Genomic DNA, 24,488 nt, shown 5'->3' with positions numbered 1-24,488 from the left:
TCCTTGCAGATGTTTCATGACCCAACCAGGGAACATCATCAGTGCTAGAAGGGAAGGGGGATTGTGGAGAGAGGAGGAGGAGGAGGAGGACAGTGCAGACATTTCATGACCCAACTAGGGAACATCATCATCAGGGCTATAAGGGAATGGCAGGAGGAAGAGGAGGACTGTGGGGTCCTTGGTGCTCTCTGAGCTTGGCTGTTTTCTTGCAGACGTTTCATGACCCAACTAGGTAACATCATCAGGGCTAGAAGGGAAGTGGAGGAGGAGAAGCGGAAGGAGAAGGAATGAAGGGGAAGGAGGAGGAGAAAGAGAAGGAGGAGGTGAAGGAGAACAACTATGGAGTCCTTGGCGCTCTCTGAAGTTGGTGGGTTTTTTTGCAGACGTCTCATGACCCAACGATGTTGTTAAGTGAATCACTGCAGTTCTTAACTTAGTAATATGGACGTTAACTGAACTCGGCTTCGCCCACTGAGTTTGCTTGTCGGAAGGTTGCAAAAAAGGGGTCGTATGACGCCGGGACATTGCAGCCGTCCTAAATACGAGTCGGTTGCCAAGCGTTTCAAGTTTGATCACGTGACCACGGGGATGCCGCAACGGTCATAAGTGTGGAAAACGGTCACAAGTTCTTTTTTCCCAGTGCAGCTGTGACATGGAATGGTCGCTAAAGGAGGAACGCTTGCAAGTCGAGCGTTACCAGTATACAGACAGCCCTTTTGCTGGATGAGAGCAGCAAGAGCCTGATAGTCAGTCATTTAGGTAACTCCGGTCCTCGAGTTACAACCGTTCAGTTTAGCGACCGTTTAAAGTTACAACGGCACTGGGGAAAAAAGGGGGGGGGACTTGTGGCCATTTTTCACACTTAACGACCGTTGCTGGTCACGTGATCAAAATATGACTTAACAGCCGGGTGTCTCACTCCACAACTGCGGCAAGGAAGGCCGTAAAAGCGGGACAAAACTCGCCTAGCAATTGTCTCGCTTAGCGACGGAAATCTGGGGGCTCCATTGTGGGCATAAGTCGAGGACTCCCTGTCGTTAGGCAATCGGAAGAGATGTAAAAGCACCACGACGGCGCTTAAGCTCAGCTGCCCAGCTGCTCCTTTGCTAAGCCTGCCAGCGCCTATAAAACGGAGAGGGCTGTAAAATACTTGTCCAAATTATTCTTTCCCACAAATTGCACTCTGCACACCACTTGTCTGGGCAGCACTAACATTTCTCTTGCCTAAAAAAAACCCTGCACCGTTCTTTTGTTTTGCTTTTTATACTTATGGGTAGACAGGGCTTTGCGACTCCTCCTTTCCCATTAGCTGGCCCTTAAATAAATAAATAATAATAAAAAAAACCCAAGGCAAACACACGTTTCAGTGGATAAATGCTGATTTTTGGATACGGCGTGGAAGAGAGCAATTTTATTTATTTATTTATTTATTTATTTGCAGCAAACCATGCCTTCTTGTGTCTTGACATCGCTATGAAAATAGTGTAAAACAAGACCCGGGAGACAATTGGTCTCATCCACCCAGGTTGGCGTAATGACAGATGGCGTGGAGACGATCTCCTCAGCGGGACGAGATATTTATTAAAAATAGATAGGATTACAACTGCCTTGCTATCACAAGCTCTTACGCTGAGGGAGGAAAAAAGAAAAGAAAAGAAAAATACACGCATTTCTCACGCATGTACAGGCGGGTCCTCGATTTGCGACTGTAACGGAACCTGCCCGTCACGGTCGTACGTCGAGACAGTCGTCAGCCAGGTCAGCCAGGTGACTGACCCACTTTATGACCTTCATTGCAGCCGTCGTAAAGTGGGCTGGGTTTGAATTTGAATTTGAATTTTATTGAATTTATATACCGCCCTTTCCCGTAGGACTCAGGGCGGTTCACAGGGTACTTAAAACATCGATACAAAAATTAAAAACAATTTAAAAAGATTAAATTAAATCCCTGAAAAAATATAAAAACCCCAATTAAAACTCTGAACACTGGAAAGAAAGGCCATTTTTTTTTGGCGAAAATTGTAACGTGACTCTGAGGTGTTGCAAACAGCCACAAATGCAGGCCGCTTGTCCAGCAGCCGACATGCGGTCACGTCACCTCAACCGTTACAACTTCAGAACCAGGTTGTAAATGTCCTGTCATAACTTTGAACAATTGCTAGGCTGCCATGCGGCCACATCACCTCAGAGGTGGTTATTGACCGTCACAACTTCAGAACCAGGTCGTAAATGTCCTGTCATAACTTTGAACAATCGCTAGGCTACCAGTCAAAAATTGAGAACTAGCCACATTTTGCCAGTTAATTTAAAAATAAAATCGTGTATGTGTACAGATTGTCCGTGACAATCGTTACAGCCTCACTGAAAACAGTGACCTGTGACCGTATTTCACACTTAACGACCATTGCACCATCCCCATGGTCAGATGATCAGAATCCGGGCCTTTGGCAACTGACTCGTATTTAGGATGGTCACAGCGTTCCGGCGTCACGTGATCCCCTTTCGCGACTTTCTGACAATGGGGGAAGCCACGTTCACTTCACCACCATGCAGCTAACAGTGATTTTTTTAACAACAGTGGCAAGAAAGGTTGTAAAATGGGTCAAAACTCGCCCTGCCGTAGAAATTTTGCACTCAATTGTGCTTGTAAGTTGAGGACTACATATATGTGTGTACGTATTACATATAGCTACGGATGCTTGAAATATAGGGGGAAAAAATCAGTTTAAGTAATCTTTTCTCATTGATCAACACTGCAGCAGGTCTTGTGGAAGTTTGCATTGATAGGGACAGTTTGAAAGCACGATATACTTCCCCCCCCCCAGTATTGTATATCTACACCACGGAGTCAGCCATGATGTCAGTTATTTGATAAATCTCCATTAACTAGAATCCTTTTTTTTTGATACCGAAATATGAGAACGATGAAACAAATGGAGCGATTGCTTTGTAAGTTCAACAGCAAATTGCAGCCTTTTCTTTGCTTTTCGGGGAGGCTCTTTTTTGGTAAGTACTTTCAGAAAATTCAAATATTAGTTTCATGCGATACTTCAGCACAGAGCTAGAGAGGAAAATGGGAACGGCTTAAGAGAGTTGAATGAGGAGAAATGAAGTCACCAACTGTTTCAGGAGCAATTTACAGGATCTAAATGGCTTTTATCTCCGGTGCGGAGCCATCGCTAAAAACACAAATATTAAGGGAGTAAATTATATCGTTGCAGCTGTAGCGTGTTGTAGCGGGGTGGAGGAAAAAAAATGCACAGCTGCTTTAAGGAATTGTGGATAGGTGCTTTGTTCGCCCAAGTACCTGCTTCCAAATCCAAAATGGATTTGTGTGTGTGTGTGTGTGAAAATCTGCAAGATGACAGGTGCTCATATGGAAGGAGTGAAATTGTGATCCCAGTACTCTGCACCTGCCATCTTGCAGACTGACTCTTTCTCTCTCTCTCTCTCTCTCTCTCTCTCTCTCTCTCTCTCTCTCTCTCTCTCTCTCTCCTCCCTCCCTCCCTCCCTCCCTCCCTCCCTCCCTCTCTCTCTCTCTCTCTCTCTCTCTCTCTCTCTCTCTCTCTCTCTCTCTCTCTCTCTCTCACACACACACACACACACACACACACACACACACGGACACCAGTGTGTGCACAGCCTTGGTCTACCAACATCGAGATCAAACAATTAGGAAATGCATTTGAAAAGTAATTGGGCAGTAAACAGAAAGAACAGTTAACCGAGTAACAGAGTTGGAAGGGACCTTGTAGGGCATCTAGTCCAACCCTCCGCCCTATACCAGGGGTCTTCAAACTTGGCAACTCTAAGACTTGTGGACTACAACTCCCAGAATTCCTCAGCCAGCCCATCTTCAGGGAACTTCTCTCTACTGGAATATGTGTTTGGGGCTATTCTATGAGTTGTATTTATGTGGCGCCTTCCTATTGGCTGATTGGTGTTTTGATGGCCAGCGATTGGCTGCCGTTTCTTTGTGCTGCCAAACCCTCACTTCCTAAGTATTTGATAGGCTGGTGGTAAATCAGCACACCTGTTGATTGACAAGGGCCCTGTTGTGGAGTTGAAGTCCACAAGCCTTAAAGTTGCCAAGTTTGAAGACCCCTGCCCTACACCATTGTAGCTTGATCAAGGCCTTAGGTCAAGGGTCGGCAACCTTGGCTCTTTTGTGACTCGGGGACTTCAACTCCCAGAATTCCTGAGCCAGCATGGGGGAACTGTGGCCCCTTCATGACTTGTGGGCCTCAGCTCCCAGAATTCCTGAGCCAGCATGGCTCAGCTTGGAAACCTCTCCCTTTCCCCTCAGCATGGCTGGCTCAGGAATTCTGGGAGTTGAAGTCCACGAGTCATGAAGGGGCCATAGTTCGCCCATGCTGGCTCAGGAATTCTGGGAGTTGAAGTCCACGAGTCACAAAGGGGGCCATAGTTCCCCCATGCTGGCTCAGGAATTCTGGGAGTTGAAGTCCACGAGTCATGAAGGGGGCCATAGTTCCCCCATGCTGGCTCAGGAATTCTGGGAGTTGAAGTCCACGAGTCACAAAGGGGGCCATAGTTCCCCCATGCTGGCTCAGGAATTCTGGGAGTTGAAGTCCACGAGTCATAAAGGGGGCCATAGTTCCCCCATGCTGGCTCAGGAATTCTGGGAGTTGAAGTCCACGAGTCACGAAGGGGGCCATAGTTCCCCCATGCTGGCTCAGGAATTCTGGGAGTTGAAGTCCACGAGTCACAAAGGGGGCCATAGTTCCCCCATGCTGGCTCAGGAATTCTGGGAGTTGAAGTCCACGAGTCACAAAGGGGGCCATAGTTCCCCCATGCTGGCTCAGGAATTCTGGGAGTTGAAGTCCACGAGTCATAAAGGGGGCCATAGTTCCCCCATGCTGGCTCAGGAATTCTGGGAGTTGAAGTCCACGAGTCATGAAGGAGCCATAGTTCCCCCATGCTGGCTCAGGAATTCCGGGAGTTGAAGTCCACAAGTCATAAAAGAGCCAAGGTTGCCTACCCCTGGCATAGGTTCATGTGCAAGAACATCCTCTACAGCACCGGTCCAAAGCATGCCAGAAAACGGCCTGCACAACTAACTGAAGCCCCATCTGCGGGATGCAGGCAGGATGTGAAACCACGCCCCCTTTAGTCCACGGGAAAATCTCCCTCCACAGAACCAGTCCCTGGTTGCCAAGTTTGGAGACCTCTGCCCTGCAGAGTTCTAGAATACAGGTAGTCCTCACCTTACAACAGTCCATTTAGTGACTGTTCGAAGTTACAACGGCACTGAAAAAGGGGCTTAAGACCGTCTTTCATACTTTTGCAGCATCCCTTCGGTCACGTGATCAACATTCAGAAGCCTGGCAACTGGCATGCACTTGTGACAGTTGCAGCATCCCGGGGTCACGCAATCCCCTTTTGCGATCTTCATACAAGCAAAGTCGATGGGGGAAAGCCGGATTCGCTTAACAGCCGTGTTACTAGATTAACAAGCGCAGTGATTGGCTTAAGAGATGTGACACGGAAAGTCGTAAAGTGGGGCAAACGCTCACTTAGCAAATTTCTCACTGAGCAACATACATCTGGGGCTCAGTTGTGGCCGTAAGTCGGGGACTAGCTGCACAGTAGAAAACCCGGGACAATCCCATCTTTAGGGACAGATGAAAAACCGTCCCTAAGTGCGAAACCCATCTTTAAATTTTCCAGTTTCTCTCCTGAGGTTTGCTAGGGTATAAAAGCACAAAGTGGAGCATATTTGGTGGGAAACACACATGTAAAAATATAGATATGTATTTTTTAATAACACTTTGCATCTTGGAATTGGATCTGGGTGCTCTTTTCACCTCGACCCGGCAGACGATTTTAGCACCTGTTTAATAATGTAAAAAAGCATAAATAAAAAGCCACCCCAAAGACTCGTTCTTTAAAAGCGGATTATTTCCTTTAAAAAAAAATAAAAAAATGAAACGTCGTCCGTCTTAACCACCATTCCAAACGTGGAGACTGCTTTTAACGTTTCACCAAAGCTTTCTTTGTGTAGCCCAGTGGCCAGGAGTTCTTCAGGTTAAGTGTGCGTTTAATCAGCCTCTGTATTGTTGCATTGCAATTTCAGTTTCAACTCTTCACTGACCGTTGCCTTATTTCATCTTCACACAACGGGAGAGACACAAATGTTCGGCCCTCTAAGCCAGAAGGTTTGTCATGTCTTCTTATTCTCGGATTTGTTCTGTGCAAAGGGATGTTTGTTAGATTCCTAGTAGCCAGTCAGAAAAGAAAGCCGTATTGAGTTTTGTGAAGGAAGGCAAATATATGTGTGCCACGATAACGTTGCAAGATCCAGTCTGCGTTGTTTGCCGGACCAAGGATTGATTTACTCTGCCGAGCTTTCGAATTCATCTTTGGGGAACTTCTCTCTACTGGAATACGTGTTTTGGGCTATTCTATGAGTTGTATTTATGTGGTGCCTTCCTATTGGCTGATTGGCGTGTTGATGGCCAGCGATTGGCTGTCGTTCCCTTGTGCTGCCAAACCCTCACCTCCTAAGTATTTGATAGGCTGGTGGTAAATCAGCACGCCTGTTGATTGACAAGGGCCCTGTTTCCCAGGCTTCAATCATTTCCCTGGCTGTTTTTGTACCTGCTCGGCCAACAATCTTCATAGCTCCAAAGCTGAATGTATTGGTTTCATCTGTCCACAGTATATTTTGCCAGTAGTGCTGTGGAACATCCAGGTGCTCTTTTGCAACCTTCAAACGTGGACAGATGAAACCAAAATTGAGTTGTTTGGAAAAAACACACAACACTATGTGTGGAGAAAAAATGGCACAGCACACCAACATCAAAACCTCATCCCCACTGTAAAACATGGCGGAGGGAGCATCATGGTTTGGGGCTGCTTTGCTGCCTCAGGGCCTGGACGGATTGTTGTCATTGATGGGAAAATGAATTCCAGAGTTTATCAGGACATTTTGCAGGAAAACGTATGACCATCTGTCCGCCAACTGAAGCTCCGCAGAGGATGGGTGATGCAACAGGACAATGACCCAAAGCATACAAGTAATTCAACAAAACAGTGGCTTCAACAGAACAGAATACGCCTTGTGGAGTGGCCCAGTCAGAGTCCTGACCTCAACCCGATTGAAATGCTGTGGCATGACCTTAAGAGAGCGATTCACACCAGACATCCCAAGAATATTGCTACACTGAAAGAGTTTTGTGAAGAGGAGTGGTCCAAAATTACTCCAGATCGTTGTGCAGGTCTGATCTGCAACTACAGGAAACGTTTGGTTGAGGTTATTGCTGCCAAAGGAGGGTCAACCAGTTATTAAGTCCAAAGCTTCACATACTTTTTCCACCCTGCACTGTGAATGTTTCCATCTTATCTTCAATTAAAACATGACAACAGCTAATGTTTGTGTAGTATTATTTTAAGCAGACTGTGTTTTTCTATTGTTGTGACTTACATGACATTTAGAGCGCATTTTATGGCCAATTCATGCAAAAAACCACATAATCCCAAAGGGTTCACATACTTTTTCTTGCAACTGTACAACTGTGTGTAACATGACTGCAATATACACCATTTTTGCCGGAAAGTAGCATTTACTTTGATCTTCAGGCCAAAGACACTCCATAGGCTTCGCTTAACAACCGTGGGGTCCGCTTAATGACCACGACGTTTGCTTAAGGGCTGCAGCAGTCACTTTACAACCACCGCGAAACAGAGGCCGCAACAATCGAGCCTGATCATTTTACAACCATTGTGACTTAATTGTGGATGCCCTTTTTGTGTTTCTTTGTCCTTTTCGTGAGCCCTACGTTAAAAAAAAGCAACAAGCAAAAATTACTAAAAACTCCCCCCCCCATTCTGCAGCGAGCCATGCTTGCGTTGATCCCATTGTGTGACCTCACAACTTTCTAATTTCTGTCACCGACTGGTGATTTGTGCCTTTTTGCCGCCACGTTGCGAAACCGAGGGCAGTTCTGGCGTGTCTTTTGCAACTAGTTTGACTTGGCTGAATTAAAGTGAAGCGGAGAGAAACAAATTAGTAATTCTTTTAAATTTGATTTCTGAGGCATTTAAAGCCAAGACCCCCCCCCTGTGGCACCATCATCGTTTCATTGTCTTCGGCATAAACTTCACGTTAGTAGCAGCATCCAGCAAACCTCTTCTACTTATTTTCCCTTTGGGGTGGGTGGGTTATAATTTTCCACGATTTGCGGGGGGTGGGATGGAAAAACATGGGCAGAGTCATCCAGCTCAAGGCAGCAGCAGCTTTCCTATTACGTTGGCGGGGTCAAGGAGAAGACCTCACCACGAAGGCCATCTCACAATTGCCTTAGATGATTGGAGCGGTGTTCTACCCTTCCCTCCACCCTAGACTTTCCTTCCATTTTAAAAGATACTTAATATTTATAAATCATTACCTCTCTTGCAAAACTCAGAGCTCTCCCACCCCCCCTCTTTATAACGCCTTGGTAAGGCCACTGCATCCAGTTTCGGTCGCCACGATGTCAAAAAGATGTTGAGACTCTAGAAAGAGTGCAGAGAAGAGAAACAAAAGATGATTAGAGGACTGGAGGATAAAACATACAAGGAACGGTGGCTGGAATTGGGAATGTCTAGTTCAGTGGTGGCGAACCTATGGCACACGTGCCACAGGTGGCACGCAGAGCCCTCTCTGTGGGCACACGTACCGTCGCCCCAGTCCTTGGCCTTCAATTGGGTTTTATAAAACTTTTCCGTTTTAGGCCTCCACTGCTGTTTGCAAAAAAAAAAAGGTTCAATCAATCAATCAATTTCAACTCACGGAAAAAAAAAGATCTTGCAAAGTTGGAATTGATTGATTGAACTTTTTAGTCCCACCCAGTCTGCCGTTACCACCACAGCCACGCCCACCCAATGGGCCACACCCAATTGGCCACACCCACCCGATGGGCCATGCCCACCTGGCACCCGATGACACATAAGTGGATTTTGGGTTGCAGTTTGGACACTTGGTCTCTAAAAGGTTCGCCATCACTGGTCTAGTTTCATGAAGAGAAGGACGAGGGGGGACATGATAGCAGTCTTCCAGTATCTCAGGGGCTGCCCCAAAGAAGAGGCAGTCAAGCTATTCTCCAAAGCCCCTGAAGGCCGGACAAGAAGCAACGGATGGAAACTAGTCAAGGAGAGAAGCAACCTAGAACTAAGGAGAAACTTCCTGACAGTTAAAACAATTAACCAGTGGAACAATCTGCCTCCAGAAGCTGTGAATGCTCCAACACTGGAAGTTTTTAAGAAGAGACTGGACAGCCATTTGCCTGAAATGGTATAGGGTTTCCTGCCTGAGCAGGGGTTGGACTAGATGACCTCCAAGGTCCCTTCCAGCTTTATTATTATTAAGTTGGAAGGATTAGGGGAGGAGTTCCCAAGCGGTGTGGGGGGGTGCGAGATGATATCCCAGGAGGTGCGAAAACTTGGCTTTAGAAGTTTTAAAATTATACTGCATATGCATAATTCGTTGCCGTCATTTCAAACCTTTGTAAGGGGGTGCGAGAATATATCAGAAGCGTCGTACGGGTGCAGGGTATAGAAAAGGTCGGGATCCGCTGGATTAGGGCATGGTCTTTTGATCTTTTCATTCAGGGAGTCCTCAATTTTTAGTGACCATTTAATGAGTGAAAAAAGTGACTTAGGACCGTTTTTCTGCATTTACGACCGTTGCAGCCTCCCCGTGCTCACGTGATCAGAATTCAGCCGCTGGGCACCTGACTCCTATTTATGACGGTCGCAGTGTCCGTGTGTGTGTGTGTGTGTGTGTGTGTGTGTGTGTGTGTGTGTGTGTGTGTGTGACGCGATCCCCTTTTGCGACCTTCTGACAAGCAAAGTCCATGGGGGGGGGGAAGTCGGCTTCGCTTAACGACCGAGTGACTAACATAACAACTGCAGTGATTCACTCAACACTCTGAGGGAAGAAAAATCGCAAAATGGGGCACAACTCCCTTAACCTATGTCTCACTTAACAACAACAAAACTGGGCTCCATTGTGGTCCTAGGTCGAAGACTACCTGGGTTTATTTCTTTCGCTTTAAGGCTCCAACCTGGAGACGGATATTTCATTTAAAGCAGGGGCCTTCAGACCTAGGCCCTTTTATGACTTGTGGACTTCCAACTCCCCAGAATTCCTCAGCCAGTCCCTTTTTGGTTCAGAAATGGGGAAACTTCAATTTTAATATTTTACCAAATTGGCCCAGTTTCAATTCCACGGAGTCCTGGGTGCTGGGTTTTTGGGTGCATTCTGTAAGTTAGCCTGTTTTGAGATTTCTTGGCTCAAAAATGGTTGCCCGGTTCAAGGTTGCAGGATAAGATAAAACTTAACTTAATCATCAACCCCAGTGGGAATCAGTTAAGCCCTAAAAGAAACTGGGGTGCACGGAAAACGGTTCACACGTTCCCTCAAAGCATCTGGCTAAGCTTTTAACCCTTGGTCTGAAATGGTATAGGCTAGGTTTTCCTGCTTGAGCAGCGGGTTGGACTAGAAGACCTCCAGGGCCCCTTCCAACTCGGCTTAACTTTAGATGGCTACTTCAACCCAGCCAATGTTTAAATTCTGTACAAGCACGTCTTATCTCTCCTTAGCAACATCTGGTTGCGTTCTTCCTCTTGATGGGATCCTATTTATTGTTGGTGTTGCTCTTGTCTCTTTTAATATCAGAGTGGCAGCGTTTTGGGGAGACGTTAATCTCAGGACGGTGGACAGCTCATTTTGCTTCTTTTTGTTTTACTACCGACAAAGAGGCCTTCTCGTCTTCCTAAAAATCAATTTTTGTCTCTTTGTCAGCCTAGCTGGCCCTGTGAAATTCTGAGCGGTTTCCCCAATGTCGGCTAAAGTCAGAATCGTCACCGGGGGGGGGGGGCTTCAGGTTTCCCCAGACCCTCCTAAGAAGCAGACAAAGGGCATACTACCGGTAGTCCTCACCTTACGACTGCAAGTGAGACTGGACAACCATTTGTCTGGAATGGTATAGGGTTTCCTGCCTGAGCAGGGGGTTGGACTAGATGACCTTCAAGGTCCCTTCCAACTTTATTATCATCATCATTATTATTATTATTGGTCATTGCACAGTCAGCCAGATGTTCAGACCAGATTTGGCGTTTTTGTCTACCTATCGAGTCCTTCCCAAGGACCTGGGATAGGCAGATGTGGATGTTGGATGGTATTACAGATCTCGTCACAGGATGGAAGCAGTTCCTAGTAAGGCTGCCTTTTGCAATTGACTAATGGCGAATTTGTCAGCGCCGATGATGGTGTTCAAGTGGTGTTCCAGTTGTTTTCGGATTGCACCCAAGGCGTCTCTTACACAGTCTTTCTATTTCTGTTTGTAGGTCTTTGTATTTTGTTATCTTCTCCAGTTCTTTCTCGTCTATTCTGCTGTCTCCAGGCACTGCCACGTCCACTATCCAGACTTTTTTGTCTTTCTTACCGACAATTGTTAAGTCCGGGTGTTATGTTGCAGAGGCGTGTCTGTTTGAATTCTGAAGTCCCAGAGCGGTTTAACTTTATCATTTTCTATGACTTTCTCTGTTTTATGATCCCACCAGTTCTTGCTTGCAGTTCTTTATTATTATTATTATTATTATTATTATTATTATTGTTGTTGTTGTTGTTGTTGTTGTTGTTGTTGTTGTTGTTGTTAGCTGCGAAGTCGTGTCCGACCCATCGCGACCCTATGGACAACATTCCTCCAGGCCTTCCTGTCCTCTACCATCTTCTGGAGTCCATTTAAGCTCACGCCTACTGCTTCAGTGACTCCATCCAGCCACCTCATTCTCTGTCGTCCCGTTCTTCTATTGCCCTCGATCTTTCCCAGCATTAGGCTCTTCTCCAGTGAGTCCTTCCTTCTCATTAGGTGGCCAAAGTATTTGAGTTTTAGCTTCAGGATCTGGCCTTCTAAAGAGCAGTCAGGATTGATCTCCTCTAGGACTGACCGGTTTGATCGCCTTGCAGTCCAAGGGACTCGCAGGAGTCTTCTCCAGCACCATAGTTCAAAGGCCTCAATTCTTTGGCGCTCAGCCTTTCTTATGGTCCAACTTTCACTGCCATACATTGCAACTGGGAAGACCATAGCCTTGACTATACGCACTTTTGTTGACAGGGTGATGTCTCTGCTTTTTAGTGTGCTGTCTAGATTTGCCATGGCTTTCCTCCCCAGGAGCAAGCGTCTTTTAATTTCTTGGCTACAGTCCCCATCTGCAGTGATCTTGGAGCCCAGGAAAATAAAATCTGTCACTACCTCCATTTCTTCCCCATCTATTTGCCAGGAATTGAGAGGGCCAGATGCCATGATCTTGGTTTTCTTAATGTTAAGTTTCAACCCAACTTTTGCACTCTCCTTCTTCACCCGCAACAAGAGGCTCTTTAGTTCTTCTTCACTTTCTGCCATTAGAGTGGTATCATCTGCGTATCTAAGGTTGTTGATATTTCTTCCGGCAATCTTAATTCCAACTTTTGATTCATCTAGCCCTGCCTTTCTCATGATGTGCTCTGCATATAAGTTAAATAGGCAGGGCGACAGTATACAGCCTTGCCGGACTCCTTTCCCAATTTTGAACCAATCAGTGGTTCCATGTCCAGTTCTCACTGTTGCTTCTTGACCCGCATATAGGTTTCTCAAGAGACAAATAAGATGGTCTGGTACTCCCATCTCTTTAAGAACTTGCCACAGTTTGTTATGATCCACACAATCAAAGGCTTTAGCATAGTCAATGAAGCAGAAGTAGATGTTTTTCTGGAACTCCCTAGCTTTCTCCATGATCCAGCGTATGTTGGCAATTTGATCTCTAGTTCCTCTGCCTCTTCGAAATCCTGCCTGTACTTCTGGTAGTTCTCGATCCACATACTGCTGAAGTCTAGCTTGTAGGATTTTAAGCATGACTTTACTAGCATGAGAAATGAGTGCAATGGTGCGATAGTTTGAACATTCTTTGGCACTGCCTTTCTTTGGAATTGGAATGTAAACTGATCTTTTCCAATCCTGTGGCCACTGTTGAGTTTTCCAAATTTGCTGGCAAATTGAGTGTAGCACTTTTACTGCACTGTCTTTTAAGATTTTGAATAGCTCAGCTGGAATACTGTCACCTCCACTAGCTTTGTTGTTGCTCAGCTTTTCTAAGGCCCACTTCACTTCACATTCTAGGATGTCTGGCTCGAGGTCAGTGACCACCTCATTGTGATTATCAGGGACATTAAGCTCATTCTTGTATAGTTCTTCTGTGTAATTTTGCCACCTCTTCTTAATCTCTTCTGCCTCTGTTAGGTCCCTGCCATTTTGGTCCTTTATCATGCCCATTTTTGCATTAAACGTTCCCTTCATCTGTCCAATTTTCTTGAAAAGATCTCTGGTCCTCCCTATTCTATTGTTTTCTTCTATTTCTTTGCACTGTTCATTTAAGAAGGCATTCTTATCTCTTCTAGCTATTCTCTGGAATTCTGCATTCAATTGGGCATATGTATGTTTTTCTCCCTTGCCTTTCGCTTCCCTCCTTTCCTTAGCTATTTGCAAAGCTTCCTCAGACAGCCATTTTGCTTTCTTGCATTTCTTTTTCTTTGGGATGGTTTTGGTTGCTACCTGTTGTACAATGTCACGAGCCTCTGTCCATAGTTCTTCAGGCACTCTGTCTATCAGATCTAATTCCTTAAATCTATTTGTCACCTCTACTGTATATTCAACAGGGATATGATTTAATTCATACCTGAGTGGCCTAGTGCTTTTCCCTACTTTCTTCAGTTTAAGCTTAAACTTTGCAAGGAGAAGCTCATGGTCTGAGCCACAGTCAGCTCCTGGTCTTGTTTTTACTGACTGTATAGAGCTTCTCCATCTTTGGCTGCAGAGCATATAGTCAATCTGATTTCTGTGTTGACCGTCTGGTGATGTCCATGTGTAGAGCCGTCTCTTGGGTTGTTGGAAAAGAGTGTTTGCTATGACCATCGTATTCTCTTATTATTATTATATAACTTTTATTCATAAAACATGAGTCAACTGAACACTCAAATTGACTGGCACTAATGGTTGACACGGGTTGCTGCCAGCATCCTAGGTATCAACCAGGTATCTCCTTAAAATGCGAGATGTTCCGAGTAGCACAGTTTTTTGTAGCTTTGCTGGAGTTATTGCAGGAAGCTGCAATTTCTTGATGTATTTTGTAAAGTTTTTGGACATAGTTCCCAGTGCCCCGATGACAATGGGTATCCCTGTTACACGTTTCATCCACAATCGCGCAGTTTCGATGGCCAGGTCGCGGTATTTCGTAATTTTCCCCAGTTCTTTTTCTTCGACTCTGGCATCTCCTGGTACAGCCATATCAATCAGCTGTACACTTCGGTTCTCTTCAACTGCGATATCTGGCGTGTTGTGTTCCAAACGGCGATCTGTCTGTATTCAAAAGTCCCACAAGATCTTCACCCTCTCATTCTCGACAACTTTTTCCACCCTATGTTCCCACGACTTTTCGGACACAGGCAAGTCGTATTTTTTACACAATGCCCAGTGGATTAGTTTAGCAACTTGGTCATGGTCTAGCTTTGTAATCAGTTTGCGCGATTTTGCTGCACTCACATATTAAATGTGAAACAGATTATTATTATTGTTGTTGTTGTTGTTGTTGTTGTTTCTAAGTGAGACATTTGCCACCGTAGTTGTTAAATCAGTAATAGGGTTGTTAAGGGAATCTGGGTTCTCTATTGACGGATCACGTGACCCTGGGACACTGCATCCGTCGGAAAGACGAGTCAGTTGCCAGGCCTCTGAATTTTGATCACATGACCACGGGGTCGTAAGCATGGAAAACGGTCATCAGTTCCTTTTTTTCAGTGCCGTTGTAACTTTGAATCGTCACTAAATGAACCGTTGTAAGCCAAGGACAGCCTGTAGTTTCATTCCTGGGATTCTGCCTGATAGGAGAAAAATTGATGGAATATTAGGATAGGATAGAAATCTCCGTGAATTGAAGATGGAGCAAGCTTCAGAGCTTATTAATGTGGAGAGGAGATTTATAGAGATTTGTACAGAGGGTAGATTTGTTGGTTTGTTTATCTCCCCTTTATTATTCTTCAAATAGCTGAAGCTGGTGAACATATTCAACGCACCTTCCTCCTCCTATTTCCCCCCACAACAACAACCCTGTGAGGTGAATTGGGCGGAGAGAGAGGGACTGGCCCGAAATCACCCAACCGGCTTTCATGCCTAAGGCGGGACTAGAACTCACCGTCTCCTGGTGATTGGCCCAAAGTCACCCAGCTGGCTTTCATGGCTAAGGCGGGACTAGAACTCACCGTCTCCTGGTGATTGGCCCAAAATCCCCCAGCTGGCTTTCATTGCTAAGGCGGGTCTATAACTCACATTCTCCTGGTGATTGGCCAAGAGGCACCCAGTAGGCTTTCATGCCCAGGGTGAGACTAGAATTCACCATCTCCTGGAGATGGACTGGCCCAAAATCACCCAACCGGCTTTCATGCCTAAGGCGGGACTAGAACTCACCGTCTCCTGGAGATTGGCCCAAAGTCACCCAGCTGGCTTTCATGGCTAAGGCGGGACTAGAACTCACCGTCTCCTGGTGATTGGCCCAAAATCCCCCAGCTGGCTTTCATTGCTAAGGCGGGTCTATAACTCACATTCTCCTGGTGATTGGCCAAGAGGCACCCAGTAGGCTTTCATGCCCAGGGTGAGACTAGAATTCACCATCTCCTGGAGATGGACTGGCCCAAAATCACCCAACCGGCTTTCATGCCTAAGGCGGGACTAGAACTCACCGTCTCCTGGAGATTGGCCCAAAGTCACCCAGCTGGCTTTCATGCCTAAGGCGGGACTAGAACTCACCGTCTCCTGGAGATTGGCCCAAAGTCACCCAGCTGGCTTTCATGCCTAAGGTGGAACTAGAACTCACATTCTCCTTGTGATTGGCCCAAACTGATTCTTGGTACTTCACATAGATTTCTTTTGAGCATGTCTCTATTGGGTCTGGCTAATAACTTGAAAATGACCGACCTTCCTTCCTTCCTTCCTTCCTTCCTTCCTTCCTTCCTTCCTTCCTTCCTTCCTTCCTTCCTTCCTTCCTTCCTTCCTTCCTTCCTTCCTTCCTTCCTTGTATTTTTTCCCCAGGGGCTCTGGGTAATGTACAATGTAATCCATAAAATGAACGTTAAAATAAAAATAATAATTTAAGAATGAAAAGTGTTACCATTATAAAAATAACAATTTCAAAAGGTGAAAGGGCTAGCCGTTGTTAATACAACGGGTTGGTTTAAATGTTCAAACTGGTATAGCAAATTGTTCCTGTCCAAACATTAAGACTTGAGTCAGATGAAATTTCCAAATGGAAACCTATTTATTCAAATTGATTTTCCCCCTTCAAAACATGGACAAATAACTAAATCAGTGTAAATTGATTCGGATGCAAGTCCAATTGATTTTCAGTGTGCAAAATCGATCCATACTGATTTGTAACATCAAGTATTTGCATAGACCCAGTTCCTGTGTTGGGTGTTTCACGGTAGGTTTTAACTCCATGCGCAGAATGGAACCGATTTGAAATGAGAATAGGTGGAAATTACATCTGTCCCTTTCTTTGTATTAAGGTGCCTTTTATTTTATTTTTTTAAAAAATTATTCCCTAGAGATCTTCACTTCAAAAACACTTATTTTAAAATGCTTAGGTATCTTGGTAACACCTTGACATTCCTTTGCTAAGATGTACTGGGCGTGTGCAGAGAAAGAGAGAGAGGGGGGGAAGAGGGAGAGGAAAGAACAGAGAGAGGAGAGAAAGACAGACAGAAGAGAGAGAGAGAGAGAGAGAGAGAGAGGAAGAGGAGGGAGAGACAGAAGAGAGAGGGAGAGGAGAAAGAAAAAGAGAGGAGAGAGACAGAAGAGAGAGGGAGGGAGAGGAGAGAAAAGAGACAGAGAAGAGAGGGAGAGGAGAGAGGAAAGAGGAGAGACAGAAGAGAGAGGGAGGGAGAGGAGAGACAAAAGAGAGGGAGAGGAGAGAAAAGAGACAGAGAAGAGAGGGAGAGGAGAGACAGACAGACAGAAGAGAGAGAGAAGAGAGGGAGAGGAGGGAGAGAGACAGGAGAGAGAGGGAGAGAGGAGAAAGAAAGAGGAGAGAGAAAAGAGGAGAGAGACAAGAGAGAGGGAGAGGAGAGAAAAGAGACAGGAGAGAGAGAGGGAGGGAGAGGAGAGAGGAGAGAGGGAGAGAGACAGAAGAGAGAGGGAGAGAGGAGAAAGAAAGAGGAGAGAGAAAAGAGAGGAGAGAGACAAGAGAGAGGGAGAGGAGAGAAAAGAGACAGGAGAGAGAGAGGGAGGGAGAGGAGAGGAGAGAGGGAGAGAGACAGAAGAGAGAGGGAGAGGAGAGAGACAGACAGAAGAGAGAGAGAGAGAGAGAGAGGAAGAGGAGGGAGAGACAGAAGAGAGAGGGAGAGGAGAAAGAAAAAGAGAGGAGAGAGACAGAAGAGAGAGGGAGGGAGAGGAGAGAAAAGAGACAGAGAAGAGAGGGAGAGGAGAGAGAAAAGAGGAGAGACAGAAGAGAGAGGGAGGGAGAGGAGAGACAAAAGAGAGGGAGAGGAGAGAAAAGAGACAGAGAAGAGAGGGAGAGGAGAGACAGACAGACAGAAGAGAGAGAGAAGAGAGGGAGAGGAGGGAGAGAGACAGAAGAGAGAGGGAGAGAGGAGAAAGAAAGAGGAGAGAGAAAAGAGGAGAGAGACAAGAGAGAGGGAGAGGAGAGAAAAGAGACAGGAGAGAGAGGGAGGGAGTGGAGAGAGGGAGAGAGACAAGAGAGAGGGAGAGGAGAGAGACAGACAGAGAGAAGAGGGAGAGGAGGGAGAGAGACAGAAGAGAGAGGGAGAGAGGAGAAAGAAAAGAGAGACAGAGGAGAGACAGACAGAAGAGAGAGAGGAGAGGGAGAGGAGAGAAAGAGAGAGGAGAGAGAAAAGAGAGACAGGAGAGAGAGGGAGGGAGAGGAGAGAGACAGAAGAGAGAGGGAGAGGAGAGAAGAGAGAGAGGAGAGAAAAAAGACTGAAGCGAGAGGGAGGGAGGGAGAGGAGAAACAGACAGAAGAGAGGGAGAGAGCAGAGAGCAGAGAGCGGAGAGAGAAAGTAGAGGAGAGACAGACAGACAGGAGAGAGAGAGAGAGAGAGAGAAAGAAAAGAGACAGGAGAGAGGGAGGGAGAGGAGAGAGACAGAAGAGAGGGAGAGGAGAGAAGAGAGAGAGGAGAGAAAAAAGACAGAAGCGAGAGGGAGGGAGGGAGAGGAGAAACAGAAGAGAGGGAGAGAGCAGAGAGCAGAGAGCAGAGAGCGGAGAGAGAAAGTAGAGGAGAGACAGACAGACAGGAGAGAGAGAAAGAAAGAAAAGAGACAGGAGAGAGAGAGGGAGAGGAGAGAGGGGGGAGAGAGAAAAGAGACAGGAGAGAGAGACACAAAGAAGAGAGAAAAAGAGAGAGGAAGGGGGGGAGAGAGAGAGGGAGGGAGAGAAACAAACATTGTCTGCTAAAGAAGATGAACCATACAGAGTATTGGCATAGATCTTCAAACTTTTTCATTGCTATTTTTTTAATTTAACATTGATATAATTTAAGAGTACGTGAGAATTGGAGAATAACTTTCCTTTTCAAGGCCCCCAGTGGGTTTTCCAAAAACATTTTATTAAAGAAGGAGAGAGAGTAAACCTTGTAAGGGCAACGTCCAGCTAATTGAATACACGGTCATTTTGCTATGGCTAATTTATATTTATCGGACTCCTGTCTTGCAGCCAAATTAATCTAATGCTTCCTTGCCAATGCGCCCACCGGCTGTGAATTCCCTGGCTGGCGTGTTTGTGTGTAAATGTTGCGATGATTTCTCACAGAGGGTTGCAAGATTTTGTGTCAGCCCTTTTGAGACAGACCAGATTTGAACCCCAAAGTCATTAGAGATTTTTCTTGGGATGTCACTACATGAATGGGTGACTTTGGGCCAATCACCAGGAGACGGTGAGTTCTAGTCCCGCCTTAGGCATGAAAGTTGGGTGAGTGACTTTGGGCCAATCACCAGGAGACGGTGAGTTCTAGTCCCGCCTTAGGCATGAAAGCCAGCTGGGCGACTTTGGCCCAATCACCAGGATTGTTGTTAAGTGCCTTTCAAATCCTTTGGGGAAATATAATATTCTGCCTTTTTAATATTCCCCCCCAATATTTTTTTTCCTTCTGGATTCTTTCCACAGCAGTATCCTGGGGTCATGTGATACTGACAAACCGAGTCAGTGGCGGGGAGCCCAATTCACGTAACCACCATTTATATTAACTGAACAAGTGCAGTGTGACTCACTTAAATAACGGTGTCCAGAAAAGTCCTAAGACGAGGCAAAACTCACTCGGCAACCGTCTTGCCTAGCAACTGAACTTTTGGTTGTAAGCCGAGGACTGCCTGTATTTCCCTACTCTCTGGACCCGGAATGCTGCTCTGTGGGACCTGGGCTTGATTTCTAGCAAGCCTCTTCGTCTGTTTCTTAACCATCCGCCTTTTTTTTCCTTTAGTCTACTCTTTCCTGTCGCTGTGTTCATTTGCTGGTTTTTCTTCTTTTTGATGAAAACCCCCGCAATTGCTTTTCATTGATCTGTTCGAGTTCTGCAGGAGGTTTAGAGGCTTAGATAGCCTCCACTTTTCGGGTGTCACTTACAACACCGAAGTGACCTTTTCTCCTCCTCCTCCTCCTCCTCCTCCTCCTCCTCCTCCTCCTCCTCCTCCTCCTCCTCCTCCTCCTCCTCCCTTTCCCCGGTCGCTTCCTAAAGTTAAATTTCCAAGGCTGGATATATATTTTTTTTATTAAAGAGTTTTACAAATTTTTTTTACAGAACATCCCCAAAACCTACCCGCCCCAAACCACCCCCCTCCCCCCCACTTCCCAGAGCGGAATACAGGGTTATAAATATAATAATCATATTCTAACTAAAATTATCCATTATAAAATTAACCAAGTTCATAATGTGCTTTAACTCCCCTTTAACATGAATACATAAAAACATAATAATAATAACTTAAACAAAAATATAATCAATACTCATACTAAAGTTAATATAAATCTAAAGTCTACTCATAAGCTAAATGAAACTTTTTAGTCCCATATTTATTCTGAATATAATCTATCCATCTCCTCCAAACTGAAATATATCTTTCTTGCGAATGATCCTTCAAATAAGCAGAAATCTTAGATATTGAAAGCTCCAGCAGCTTTGTGACTTTTCCTTTTCCTTTTTTTAAAAAAAAACTCCTTTCCACTTCGCTGATTTCTCAAAACTCTCTCTCTCTTGGCAAAGCATTGGGGAGAAAGCCCAAATAGCAAAGTGGGAAGTCTGCAGGGGCCGAGGATGGCGTTTTTTGTTTTTTTTTGAGGATTATCCACCGAAGAGAATCTTCATGGCCCAAGCTTGAGCTGTGGCGTCCTTTGGCGCTCTCTTGAGCTGGGTGGTTTTCTTTCAGACATTTCATCGCCCCTCTAAGTAACATCCTCAGTGCTGGAAGACTGCGGGGGTTTGTGGAGAGGAGGAGGAGGACTGTGGGGTCCTCGGTGCTCTCTGAGCTTGGCTGTTTCCTTGCGGATGTCTCATGACCCGACTAGGGAACATCATCAGGGCTAGAAAGGAGTGGGAATTGGATAAATGGGTTCCATGCAACATAACAGCACTCCCGTCAATATTGATAGCGCAAGCCACTTGAGTAGAAAAAGGGAGCCAGACCCCTGTCTCTTCTGACACTGATGATGTTACCTAGATGGGTAATGAGACATCTGCAAGTAAACAACCAAGCTCAGAGAGCACCAAGGACCCCACAGTTGTCGTCGTTGTCGTCCTCCTCCTCCCCTTTCCTCCCTCCTCCTCCTCCTCCCCCTCCTCCCTCTCCTTCTCCTCCCCTTCTCCTCCCCTTTCCTCCCTCCTCCTCTTCCTTCCCCTCTTCCTCCTTCTCCCCTTTCTCCCCCTCCTCCTCTCCCTTCTAGCACTGATGATGTTACCTAGATGGGTCATTAAGCATCTTTAAGAAAACAACCAAGCTCAGAGAGCACCAAGGACCCAACAGTCGTCGTTGTCGTCGTCGTCGTCGTCCTCCTCCTCCTCTTCCTCCTCCTCCTCCTCCTCCTCCTCCTCCTCCTCCTCCTCCTCCTCTCCTGTCTAGCACTGATGATGTTATCTTGAAGGGTCATGAAACATCTGCAAGAAAACAAGCAAGCTCACAGAGCACCAAGGACCCCACAGTTGTCGTCCTCTTCCTCCTCCTTCTAGCACTGATGATGTTACCTAGAGGGGTCATGAAACATCTTCCAAGAAAACAAGCAAGCTCAGAGGACCCCCACATTGAGGATTATTTCTGATCTTCCCACATTGCTGCATGGTGAACGCTACTCCCGTTCCGTCTTCTGCCAGAGATGCTTCCAAAATGTTCTGTAGAACTTGTTGGATTGACAGGGTTTAAACATCAGCTGCCTTCTTTCCGATCGCTGGAAGGAAGCAAGCCGTGCCTACAGGTCTATTTTAAATCGAGCGCACGGTTTGATTTCTTCTGCTAATTCAGGGGCAGGCCCCTTTATAACCTGCAGGCTTCAACTCCCAGAATTCCTGAGCCAGCAGGGATTCTGGGAGTTGAAGTCGTCCGATTGAGATATAGACCACGTCCAGGCTGTTACGGTTGATAGCCCTCTTGATAACACAATTGATGATATGCTTTAGGATGGCTGGGTGCATGAGAAGGCTTTCCCCAAGGAAACATCAGTGTCTCGATTCCAGAACTACTGAATGTGGTATACACTAGGACTAAGTGATTGTTATTAGCACAACATTTTACTGTATTTCACTCATATACTCCTAGTTTTTCCAAAATAGAGAAGTGCATCAGGTGGGTTTGTTTTTTTCTGGATTCCAAATAACAACATATATTTTTTTTATTTCTCTGGTTTTTCTGTTAATTCAGCGGTGGCCAACTATGGCCTCTTTATGACCGGTGTACTTCAACTTCCAGAATTCCTGAGCCAGCAGGAATTCTGGGAGTTGAAGTCTTCAGGTCTTAAAGAGACCATAGCTACTCATCCTCTTGAGTTAATCTGTATATAGGAGTTTGTCAGCCATGAAACTTTCTACTACCGTGTTTCCCTGAAAAAAAGACCAGGTCTTATATTATTATTTTTTTGCACCAAAAGGGCTTATTTTCTGGGTAGGGCTTATATTTGGGGAAATACGGTACTAAATGCGTCCATTTGGCTGACCATCTTAACTGGGACTTATTTTGGTGCGGGGCTTATATTTGAGGAAATACGGTACTAAATGCATCCGTCTGGCTGGAGGATCTTAACTGGGACTTATTTTGGGGTTAGGGTTTATATTACGAGCATCCTGAAAAAAACCACACCAGTTCTTATTTTCCGGTTGGGTCTTATTTTTCGGGAAAATACGGTACTCTTCTGTTGGGCCATAATTAGTCTTTAAGGTCTAATTATGAGCCTAAATGGACTCCAGAAGATGGTAGAGGACAGGAAGGCCTGGAGGAACGTTGTCCATGGGGTCGTGATGGGTCAGACATGACTTCACAAGTAACAACAACAACATTGCACTCATAAATAAAAATATAAACATATAAATAAATAATAGTTATTGAAACGACACGGCCAACATCTCAGGCGCCCGTGTGTACTTCTTAGTTTCAATCCCAAATTTCACAACGCACACAGCATTTTCTTAGTAATTATTTTGCGTGGTAGATGCACATTTCTGCCCCTGCCATTTTTTTCCCCCTCCCCGTCCGAAAGGATCAAGAAAGGCCCACTACGCACGAAGACTTTCCTTTTTTTAGCCTACAGGGGTTCAAGTTTGATTTCGAGCAAGAATCTCCCAATTTTTGGGGGGGAAACTTTTCGGAGTACCCTTAACTATGAGAGTTTGCTTCAGGTCTTGCTTGCGTGACGCTTTTTGTTTCACCTAACTTGTCGTATAAACCTATGGCTTTGTGTCCTGCTTTTACATGCTTCCAGGAGATGGAGTGCAAGGTAAGACGTTGATGTGAGAGTAAATGGAATTTTTGTTGTGGTTCAGTTGCTGGGTCGTGTCCAATTCTTTACGACCCCTCTGGACACGCGGCCTCAGGACCCAGCGACCGTCATAAACACGAACCAGTCCCCAAGCGTCCAAATTTTGACCACGTGTCCACAGGGACGCGGCAACCAACGGACGTAAGGGTGGGAAACGATCGTAGGTCCCTTTTTTCCAGCGCCGTTGTAACTTTGAACGGTCACTTAAAACGAACGGTTGTAAGTTGAGGACTGCCCGTATGCAAATCGGGCAAACAGGCTGAGTTGCTGGAACTTTTGTCTCCAATCTGATCTAAGTAAGCAAAGTCGAGGGATGTGTCTTCCCCCCCCCCCCCCTCTTATACTTTCAAACGTATTTTAGCTAGGCTCACTATACCGAATTTAATTTATGTCAGGGAAGATAGCTGGCTCAAAAAAAAAAAAAAAGCCCAGCGGAAGATAAGGAGGCTCTTTTTTTGATCACCACCATTGTTATCATTCAAGGAAGAGAAGCTGGGGGGGGATTGATTTAAATCCAGAGAATTTAAATATTTGGTTTGTTCAACGGGTTGGGAAAAAACAACAACCTTAACTCAAAAAGCTGAGCCTTCCAATTGTATTAGACCAGGGGTAGGCAACCTTGGTTCTTTTATGACTCGTGGACTTCAACTCCCAGAATTCCTAAGCCAGCATGGCTCAGCTTGGAAACCTTTCCCTTTCCCCTCAGCGTGGCTGGCTCAGGAATTCTGGGAGTTGAAGTCCACGAGTCATAAAAGAACCAAGGTTGCCTACCCCTGAACTAGAGGGTTGTCAAGTTGTGGGAACTGGGTTTGTTTAGTCTAGTGCAGGGTTAGGCAACCTTGCCTCTTTTATGACTTGGTGGAGCCTTGGTGGAGCAGTGGGCTAATGCCTCCTTAAGTAACACCAGCTGCCTGCCATTAGTTCAGGTTCGCATCCCACCAGGCTCAAGGTTGACTCAGCCTTCCATCCTTCCGAGGTAGGTAAAATGAGGACCCAGATTGTTGGGGGCAATTAAGCTGACTTTGTAATAATGCCACTTGGGGTGTGTGTGAAAGCCCTAACAAGCAGGCATATACATAGAATGAAGGCTACTGCTAAGCTTGTAAGACGCCCTGAGTCTTCGGAGAAGGGTGGGATATAAATGGAATTAAAATAATAAAAAATAAAAAAATAAAAATACAGCCGCTATTGACCCCCGAATTTACATTGCTAAGCAAAACATTTGCCTTGTGTGTTTTGTCCCATTTTACGACCTTTCTTGCCACAGTTCTTGAGTGAATCGTTGCGGCTGTGAAGTTAGTCACACGGTCGTTAAGTGAATCGCCCCTCCCCAATTGACTTTGCTTGTCAGAAGGTCCCAAAAGGGGATCACGTAATCCCGGGATGCTGTGACTATTGTAAATACGAACCAGTTGCCGAGCATTCTGAAT

The 24,488-nt window shown here is 45.7% G+C and overlaps 1 protein-coding gene across 1 annotated transcript in view; it reads left to right on the top strand.

Annotated features, from left to right (window-relative positions):
* The first annotated feature begins 273 nt into the window (after positions 1–273).
* Positions 274–24,488, top strand: part of CHCHD3 (coiled-coil-helix-coiled-coil-helix domain containing 3) — a 105,662-nt gene continuing 81,447 nt past the window's right edge. Inside the window, exon 1 of the mRNA XM_081331771.1 lies at positions 274–323. Coding sequence (XP_081187897.1) covers positions 288–323 — 36 coding nt within the window. The 5' untranslated portion in view covers positions 274–287. The remainder of the gene's footprint in view (positions 324–24,488) is intronic.

The sequence above is a fragment of the Vipera berus genome (assembly GCF_964194415.1).
Source record: "Vipera berus genome assembly, chromosome: 6".
Classification (NCBI taxonomy): Eukaryota; Metazoa; Chordata; class Lepidosauria; order Squamata; family Viperidae; genus Vipera; species Vipera berus.
The sequence above is the reverse complement of the archived record's forward strand: the minus strand, read 5'-3'. Positions and strand labels throughout refer to the sequence as shown.